Source organism: Penaeus chinensis, chromosome 8, assembly GCF_019202785.1.
Source record: "Penaeus chinensis breed Huanghai No. 1 chromosome 8, ASM1920278v2, whole genome shotgun sequence".
NCBI classification, from domain to species: Eukaryota; Metazoa; Arthropoda; class Malacostraca; order Decapoda; family Penaeidae; genus Penaeus; species Penaeus chinensis.
This window is the reverse complement of record NC_061826.1, coordinates 31,438,014-31,448,013: the sequence shown is the minus strand read 5'-3', so window position 1 is coordinate 31,448,013 and position 10,000 is coordinate 31,438,014. Positions and strand designations below refer to the sequence as shown.

The 10,000-nt window shown below is 35.8% G+C and overlaps 1 protein-coding gene across 5 annotated transcripts in view; it reads right to left on the bottom strand.

Annotated features, from left to right (window-relative positions):
- Positions 1-10,000, bottom strand: part of LOC125027947 (ral GTPase-activating protein subunit beta-like) — a 36,118-nt gene that overhangs the window by 15,460 nt on the left and 10,658 nt on the right. For 2 of the 5 annotated variants that reach the window (XM_047617119.1, XM_047617120.1), the window contains exons 6-19: positions 9,373-9,438; positions 8,716-8,824; positions 7,387-7,511; positions 6,711-6,797; positions 5,609-5,785; positions 5,314-5,406; positions 4,883-5,011; positions 4,577-4,760; positions 4,282-4,438; positions 3,928-4,155; positions 3,664-3,799; positions 3,203-3,307; positions 2,102-2,230; positions 1,543-1,596 (exon numbers count right to left, since the gene is read on the bottom strand). In XM_047617119.1, the coding sequence (XP_047473075.1) occupies positions 1,543-1,596; positions 2,102-2,230; positions 3,203-3,307; positions 3,664-3,799; positions 3,928-4,155; positions 4,282-4,438; positions 4,577-4,760; positions 4,883-5,011; positions 5,314-5,406; positions 5,609-5,785; positions 6,711-6,797; positions 7,387-7,511; positions 8,716-8,824; positions 9,373-9,438 (1,779 nt within the window). The remainder of the gene's footprint in view (positions 1-1,542; positions 1,597-2,101; positions 2,231-3,202; positions 3,308-3,663; positions 3,800-3,927; positions 4,156-4,281; positions 4,439-4,576; positions 4,761-4,882; positions 5,012-5,313; positions 5,407-5,608; positions 5,786-6,710; positions 6,798-7,386; positions 7,512-8,715; positions 8,825-9,372; positions 9,439-10,000) is intronic. The other 3 variants (XM_047617121.1, XM_047617122.1, XM_047617123.1) reach the window with 3 other exon arrangements.

Genomic DNA, 10,000 nt, shown 5'->3' with positions numbered 1-10,000 from the left:
TATGTGATTATACATGTCTGTGTGTCTGTGTGTGTGTGTGTGTGTGTGTGTGTGTGTGTGTGTGTGTGTGTGTGTGTGTGTGTGTGTGTGTGTGTGTGTGTGTGTGTGTGTGTGTAATTATATATATATATATATATATATATATATATATATTCATATATATATATATATATATATATATATATATGTTTGGGTGTGTGTCTGTGTGGGTGTGTGTCTGTGTGGGTGTGTGTCTGTGTGGGTGTATATCTGTGAGGGTGTGTGTCTGTGTGGGTGTGTGTCTGTGTGGGTGTGTGTCTGTGTGGGTGTGTGTCTGTGTGGGTGTGTGTCTGTGTGGGTGTGTGTCTGTGTGGGTGTGTGTCTGTGTGGGTGTGTGTCTGTGTGTGTGTGTGTGTCTGTGTGTGTGTGTGTCTGTGTGTGTGTGTGTCTGTGTGGGTGTGTCTGTGTGGGTGTGTCTGTGTGGGTGTGTGTCTGTGTGTCTGTGTGGGTGTGTGTCTGTGTGGGTGTGTGTCTGAGTGGGTGTGTGTCTGTGTGGGTGTGTGGGTGTGTGTCTGTGTGGGTGTGTGGGTGTGTGGGTGTGTGGGTGTGTGGGTGTGTGTCTGTGTGGGTGTGTGGGTGTGTGTCTGTGTGGGTGTGTGGGTGTGTGTCTGTGTGGGTGTGTGTTTGTGTTTGTGTTTGTGTTTGTGTTTGTGTTTGTGTTTGTGTTTGTGTTTGTGTTTGTGTTTGTGTGTGTGTCTGTGTTTGTTTGTGTGTCTGTGTTTGTGTTTGTGTGTGTGTCTGTGTTTGTGTGTGTGTCTGTGTTTGTGTGTGTGTCTGTGTTTGTGTGTGTGTCTGTGTCTGTGTGTCTGCATCTGTGTGTCTGTGTTTGTGTGTCTATAATGTCATACATCACAAATGCAATGCTTAAAAAGGAAAACACACTCTCCAAGCTTTCATGTTAATCAGTTATATAGCATCAGCTTAGATAGGTAAAAGTTTTGTGATTGATAGCTTTTAAAATGACCATTTACTTTTGGTTTATTGAGCATTACTGTTCAAAGTTTGATATTTGAGATTCCAACCCTTACTCTCTTCCAAACAGAAGTCCTCACATAAAGATTTTAATGAAGTTTTGATTACTGAAACATCTTCATACATAAAAAAGGAGAAAAAACTGTATACAGTCTCTTTAATAAGGTAATGTGTAATGCTTTGCAATCAATCCAGCATTTAATTAATTACTTATGCTGTTATTTGAGTATAGGTAATGACAGTTACAGAAAAAAGTTCATCCCACTCATTGAGTCAAGCAATGGCATGACCATTTAGAGTAAATACTTCAAAGACTTGTTATTGTACAAGAGTTTAGACAATAAAAGAAAGAAGAAGATAAAAAAAGATGCACCTTAGAAGTCACAGATCATATATTCAAGAAACTAATCCATTCAAGAGTCCTCTCACCATCACATTGTGTGATATGTACACTGGTTTCATTTCTAGGAAATATAAGTATTTCACTAAGTCTATACATGTTAGTAAGTTAATTGGCATCATATATTTTACCCGATTCTTCAATACTTGGTGGCCCTTCTGCATCTGTGGCACTCTGCAATGTGGCTGCAAGAGATGTGTATAATTCTGGTGTTGAGTAAAATTCTCTTTTTACATGCAAAACATAAATCTGTGACTAAAATATGACTAAAATCTAGTCGCCTGGTTAAGCGATAATGGAATTTTATAATCATCTTTACACAAAATACTTCTCTTTTTTTTACAAATGGAAAGCTTCATGTTCTTTAAGAAAAGCTCAATTATTAATTTTTGGAAGTATGAATAAGAGCAAAAAAGAACAACAAATTAATCATGAGTTACAGCATGCAGTTCCAAAAAAATAACAATAGAAGAAAAAGGGAAAAAGAAATACTAATAACAATAATAATACCAAAAACAATTGAAAATATGAGTGATGTACACAGAAAGCTAATAAATATAACAGCTCAAATTAAATGTCCTTTTCAATACTCAGTATTCACCCCGTACAAATTGGGAGCACATGAACCCAAGAAAAAAGATAATGACACCCATAAAAAGTAAACATTAAAGCTGTGCATGATATTTTTACCGTGGCTTGTGGCGGCACTTGAGAATCCTGAGGAGCCCACCTGGCCGAGGCTCCCCTCTGGCAGGGTCTCACAGCTCTCGTCAAGAAGGCTGTTATAGTCACCATGCGAACTAACTGTGTCTGAGGCACCTATGGAGCCAGGGATACAGATAAGCAGAAGCAAAACTTTGTATATGATCAAGCAAGCATTTTCTTTTTCTTTATCTTTGCTCTTTCTCTTTCTCTTATTTCTGAATCAAAATGTTCTGGGGCTTGATCATGCACCAAGTAAGAAACAAAAATCATTCTGCATCAAGAAAAAATAATATACACAAAAGCTACTTTAAATAATGAAGGAAACAAAAAATTCAGTGATTTGTTAGGGCTTATAAGATGTGTTTTGTTTCTCTACATTCTAAAAATGGGCAAAATAAATTTAAAATGAGTTAAAGAGTAAAAAATGTCATTAATATTATAAGCATCTATTAATATTATTCTAGCATAAAGTATTCTAAAGCACATTTAAAATATATCATGGGAGAAAACAAAAAAATGGTAATAAAACAATATGAAAGATTTTACTTACCATAAGGAACATGTGAATATAATGAACAGCATATAATTTCAGCTATAAATTTTAACCAAGTACATATTTTGAAATATCATGACAAAATGGAAAACAAGATAAATATCTAATCAATCCAAGGTATTGTTTTCACCAATTAATTACTACAATAATTCACTCATTTGCAGACAATATAACACTGCAGCATCTAGTAGCATAATATCTCTGTATGGTATTGTACTGCATCATAGTGTTTTATTTGTTTAATATCAAGACTAAAAACTGATGAAAATATGATTAGACAAAAAGACATTCTGGACAGCACAGGAAAAGAATTGTGGAACCGCCATGTGTCTTTTTGTGCATACATATTTTAATGTATCAGCATACAATAAATTACATTCATGCTGTTATTATATTCTTGAGCCCCATAGTGGTTATGATAACTAACTCACAATATCATTTTCCATGGATTTTCTCAGGTAGCTCTATCTCCTGTGCAGATATAAAAAGAGAGGATAAAAAAAAGCAAAAGCCAGAATAGAATAATGCCTCACCTGAAGACATTATGTTGTGATCTCTCTCTGTTGAGAAATTATGCTGAGAAATGGAATCCATGACTTCACAAAATGCAGCATCTTGGACACAAAACAGTAGCCCACCTGGAAGGAAATCAAAATACAATTTACTGGGGATTGCTAACATTAGTTATGGCAGTTTTTTAAAAAGAATAATATTCATTATAATAGCTGGAAAATATATCAAATCAAATATGGAGAAATAAGTTCTAAAAAAACAATGTCTTACTAACACTTTCCTTCTCTCCCTATTTAGACTTCCCAAAAGATGTCTTCATAGCTTATACAGAAATTACCTTAACTCTGATAAAATGATAATATTTTCTTTCATCCATACTGAACTTTAATATAGACAGACAATTTAAAAACAAATAAAATCAGGTTATGACACTCATCTCCATGGGTAATTAACAATAATGCTATAATATGAATGAAAGTACCAAGTAACATCTGCGTGTTGACAGGATCAGACTCCACTTGCAGTGCATTGGAGAGAAGGTTGACAAGTTGTGGGCGAAGAAGTGAGAGTGTTATCCTCTCATTGCTGTTGTTGCCCACTTCCTTCACTTGTAGACCCTTAAAGCGAGAGAACATAAAAGTTACTCATCTTCCAATTAGCACCTACTAAACACAACACACACACATAGGAGTTGCAAAGTATTCTACCAAGAAGAGCCATGATAATAAATATTCCTAGTGCTTACCTGGAAATGCAGAGGTAATGGAAGAATGGACAGAAGAATGTGCGTGGCAGCTCGACGAAGCAGCGTAAGAGGCAAGTGAGTTGGAGCTCGAAGTTCACCCTCCGGAAGGACACATTCTAACACTCCCAGGACGCTTGGCACCAAGCTCGCCACACCTTGCAAGTCCAACCGAAAAAGGTCAACCCCATTCACCAATATGCTCGCTGCTGTCTCACTACAAGTCCCAGTCTGAAAGATAACAGATGGTTATTGCAACTCTTCACCAGCTAAATAGTATTTTCTATATTGGTATTTATACTAAAAAATAATCTATATATAAAAGGCATTCCTGAAAAATCAAACATCTTGTTTTACCCTAACTCCATGACGATTGGAATGGCTGGCATTAGAGTCATGATGGGATGATACAACTGTGCCATCATTTTGACGTAGGCCTTGGTGAAGTGCCAAATAAAACCGAGCTAAATACACAGGCAGAATCTCTTCTCCAGTCTTCTTCGAGCAAAATATTCTGGAAAAAATGAACATAACAAGAGTCAGTATACATACAAGAAAAAAATTAACAAACTGCAAAATTATACAACCAGAAGCAAACAATCCTACCTGAAGAGAACCATTTCAGTGACAATTGTCCTCCTCTAATTCTTACCTACAAAGAGCACCAAGAGCCTCTGCACGCCCACTCTGGAAATGCTGGGGGGAGAGGTGTGCTAAGCGGTCTGTGTGTGACTCTCCTGGCACAGACGAATCACTAGACTTCCTACTGTTTTCACTCCCAAACACTGACACAGGTCTGCGTGAAGCTGGGCCACCACCTCCACCACCATCAGATTCTGATGGTGATATTAGGACATTACTAAGCGTATCTTTAATAGGGTATGCGAAGTCATTTAGATTGCAAATGATCATACATTTTAACAATTGGAACAAACAGTACAAAAACTCCTTTACTCACTGTGCTGAGTAACTGGGCTAGCTTGTAAATTGCAATTGATCAATGCTGCTTCAAACAGCCATGGCCCAAATAAATGCAAAAGGCTATTACACTTTGGCCTCCCACTTGACAAAACACGCCCAGCATCATCTGGAATTTGCAGCAATAGAAATCCATCTTTTAGAAGAGGTAATAATTAAAAATTATTCCTGGGAAACATTATGCATATTTCATTTCACATAAATCTACATGCCCTACTTATCAGTATCATTAACCAAGTGTAAAAAAAAGACTAAAAATTACACAAGACAACAAAGATCAGAAACCACATACTGACATCACACCATATCATAAAATTCATAAGACTAAACACTTGCCTGACTTAATATGCCTAGAATGAAAACCTACACCTATACAATTCTTCCACATCAAAAATAATTTTGTTTACCGACCTGATTTACCATCTGAAGAGAGAGACAGGGAGGATGAAGATGACATCTGCCTCCCTTTCTGGTTCAAGTTATCCAGAGAAGTATTTGGAACACCTGTATCAAAGAAATGTCACATTAGGTGTGCAAATATAGGAAAATCAATCATATTTCTTCTGACTTTTTAGCAGTATTTAACTCTCTGAAAAGAAAAAATAATATATATAAAATGATCTTCAATTCTTATTTATCCCAATAAAAAAAAATAATCACAGAACAACCCTGACTGTTTTAACAGGTATGTCCCCTAAATACTCACCCAAGAAAGCATCAACCAATCCTGAAACTCCTTTCATGGCTGACAGGAAGATGGAAGGCAGCATCTGTAAACATGGATGCTGGCTGGGCTCTATCACAAGCTCAGATGATATTGCATACTTCAGGAATGCTGGAGTTTTACTGATGACTGTGTGCCTACTGAGATCCACTGGATTCCCTAAATTGAGAAAGATTTGGTTAATTTTTTTACTAGTGTTTTATGCAAGATTACACTCAAAATTTCTCATCAGTGTTAAAAAAAAATATTACGTCCTCAACCATTAACTTCTCCAAGGAAAGTGCACATATAATGTTAATCTGTTGAATCCAGGTGCTTTGCATGTGGACCAAAATCTGGCCATTAGGCTCCCTTGAGTAGCAACCATCCTGGGTGTGTGTATTTTAGGCTCAGACCAAACACACACTTGCACTATCAAAACTTTTTACTTCCTCTTTGTAGTGCTGTTAGCCCCTTTTCTGTGGATGAGGTAAGAACCTCATTTTAAGGTGCTCGTTTGTGGTATTTTGCTTTAATGTTTCATTTTTTTCATAGCTTTTAGCTCTTTTAACCAAATGAGCAATTCCAAATAACAGTATTTCTGAGTTAAAGTTTGGTACATCACTGACATGTTCTCAGGAATTTTAATACATTTTGTACCTTCCCTATAATGAACACTATCTCCATACTCAGGATCCTATTCCTGCTCACCATGACCAACAGCACAGGGTGTATTACAGAAAAAAATGATATTACTGAAATATGAAAGAGGACACAAATAACAAAATGTTACTTACTGTTATTGCACACATTTATAAGCTACCCAGAGATAGGATATGGAGTCTGTGCACAGAAAAAAGGTTATTCCCATCTCAACACAATATACCAAATGACAAATATGGACCTTGGAAAATGCAGAAATGCAAAAAAAAGTTTACGCAGAAAAAGAGATAATAGCATTGCAAAGAGGAGGCAAGGAGTTTGTGTGGGGCATAGTCACCACTCAAATAAGCTTATTGACCAGATTTTGGGCCACATGCAGGCAGTGAGGCACCTGGATCCAATGGGGTAAGTGTCATCCACAGTACATTACATAAACACTTACCTATGATGTGTAAAATGCGATACCAAACTTGTGCTATGCAGTCTCTACTCATGTTGACTGGTATAATATTCAGGTCATCTTCATTGGCTGTAAACATAAAAAAAAAAACATTTACAGTTTTTCTTAAAAAAAAGAAAAAAAGTTTATGAGAACAGAACTTGCATTTTCTTGATATTCATACAAACAGCTGACTGTGATCTTTTCAAGAATTTGTGGCTAAAATAAATATATGTGAAAACTCAAAGGATATTGTGAAATTTTAAATATTAACTTTGTTCACAGAAAAATACAATAATAATATATTTTAAAGTCATTTCAATTAATACAATTAAATTCTTAAAAGGGTACAGAGAGCATTGAAATGACATGCTGGTTTTTATGTTCATGTTGGATGAGAACATTTACTACAAAAATTAAAGTTTTAACTTAAATTCACATAAACCAAAAACAATTTGTCAATTTGTGTACAAACACTGAAAGAGATGTTAACAAATTTTCAACAAGTAGGTTTCATAAAAATAAAAGATTTTCCTCTAGATTTTGTTTCCCCTTAATATTCTTTCCACTTCTACAGAAGAAAAAAATAAATAAATAAACACAAAATAAAACAAGAGAAACTCTGGGAATAACTTCCTTATGTCTAGATTGAACATTTAAAAATTACGAAGAAACTTACAAATCTTTATTTGGGGAAAGGCAGGTCCATACATGAAACTGATAAGCTTTGCAGAAAGTGCAAAGTTTATTCTATTCCACTGATCAATCAAACCTCCACGATGACGCCAACGCTGACAGCTCTCTCTGGAATTGGGAAGAAATGTTTTTTTCTCTTAACAATTGAGAACCTTCCAGTTAAGTTAAATATTCATCTTTAATTTGTCCTCTTTCTCCTAGTAATAAGGTAATATTCCTCATTGTCTCAAATTTCCATGTGAGTTAAGATTATCTGACATATACTACTCAAAATATATTTTGCAATTCAGAAAATTGAATTTCTAGTGCAAAACTGTTGTGATGAAGTTGAACATTCTTCTACTAATTACCCAACCCACCACAGAACTAATCTGTTTGACAGGAAGTCATATTCGTCCACAAGCAAAATATTATATCAAGAAGAATTTCTACATAAATTTGTTTTCCAATGTACACTGCATATTTTGAAAATACAACACTACACTACTTTTATAGGAGGGGGACAAGGTGCTCAAAGGTATTATACTTGGATAAAAAAAAATCTCTGAAACTGTATCTCATACATAAATGCATAAGTGTTAGGGATGCTGGTCTCAAACAAAAGACCTTCCCATACATGCAAATTGATTGTGCTCTTACAGTTACAGTTTTTTCAAAAGGTCTCACAGGAAAGAATTAAAAAACATGATTTTTCCTAGTTTCATTTTGTGAAAATTCTCCATATATAAATGGTTCCAAAAGTACTCATCCACCAGTAGACCTCATGACCTCACCTGATTTCACCTTTCCTTGAGTTTTCTGGAAAAATACTTTTTACTAATGCAATTATTGATGCTGTTATTATCATTATAGACATTAAAATCACCATAAAGTTATTTACATTACTAACATCAATATAAGATAAATAAAAATACTTCTGAAAACCTAGGTAAAGGGTAAACAGGGAATAATGGTGGCACTAGTAATTGACTCTCTAGTGGCTAAGTACTTGTGGAGCATCTATGTATAAATGTAATTAAAATATTAAACTCACAGTGGCAAGGCATGTATGTACATGCCATCCCCAGAAGCACTGGGTTTAAAGTTTTCGACTTATCATCACAAAAGTGATAACTGCACCTATTCTTATAATTTATTTTTTCTTACTAACACACAGTTAAATGGTTCATTTCAACTAATCTGCAAATTAATTCCTCAGCAAAAAGGCTAAGCAATTTCCATTCATCTATCGTCTTTTAGTTTTTACAAAAAAAAATATCACACATGCCTGAATCCTACTCATCACATTAGAGCAAAGAACATTACACTTTACCTCAGTGCATTCCAGAGTGGTGGGGGAGGGAAACACCTAGCACAAGCCAGTAGCCATGTCTCAAACAAGACACTCAGTACCCTCTCACACAATTGTTCACCAGCATCCTCTGCAATACAGAGAGAGAGTGAGTATGTTCATAATACTAGAATTTCAAGCAAAAAAAGGCTAAACTAAGTATTTTATTTTTAATACATTTTCATCTAGCACAGATAACTCAGATTTCTAATGGTTGTTTAAATCAAATCTGAAGTGATGAGAAATCTTGACTCTTACAACATTTAAGATATTATAAGTAGTGAAAGTCCAATAAGGTAGAAAACATCACAAAGAAACAAGGATTAATTCCAAAACTCCCTACACACCACCAAACCATATTATTTATTTTATAATTCTAAGCAAATGCACTTATCCTTCATACCTTTTGACAGTATTTCTACTCACCTTTGACAACTTCATCCACAAAGAGCAGCAATTAAAAGTAGACAGATGAATGAGTTTTAAAACTCTACACATTTATCAATGAAAACATGAAAAAAAAACATAATGCAATGGGATGCAAGGTCAGTAAGTGTATCATACAGAGGGTTGCCTACCCCATTGTGCAAGAGCACAGCACAAGCACCAAAGCAACACACAACATGAGTAAATAAATACCAGGCACATCTCCAGTAAACTTTAGACCTAAAGTGGAGTTTGGAACGCCCTCACTCTCATCTGCAACTAGAGTGAAACAGAGTGTTCAGATTATGAAGAAGAGAAGCGTCTGGCACTTAACTTGTAAACTAGGAGAGGCAGGATGAGGAAGAGAGGAGAAGAGAAGAGAAGAGAAGAGAAGAGAAGAGAAGAGAAGAGAAGAGAAGAGAAGAGAAGAGAAGAGAAGAGAAGAGAAGAGAAGAGAAGAGAAGAAAGGAGAGGAGAGAAGAAAGGAGAGGAGAGGAGAGGAGAGGAGAGGAGAGGAGAGGAGAGGAGAGGAGAGGAGAGGAGAGAAGAGAAGAGAAGAGAAGAGAAGAGAAGAGAAGAGAAGAGAAGAGAAGAGAAGAGAAGAGAAGAGAACAGAACAGAAGAGAACAGAAGAGAAGAGAACAGAACAGAACAGAACAGATCAGTACAAAACAGAAGTGGAAAAAGAAGACAAGACAAGACAAGACAAGACAAGACAAGACAAGACAAGACAAGACAAGACAAGACAAGACAAGACAAGACAAGACAAGACAAGACAAGACAAGACAAGACAAGAGAAAGAGATTGAGAGAGAGAGAGATTGAGAGAGAGAGAGAGATTG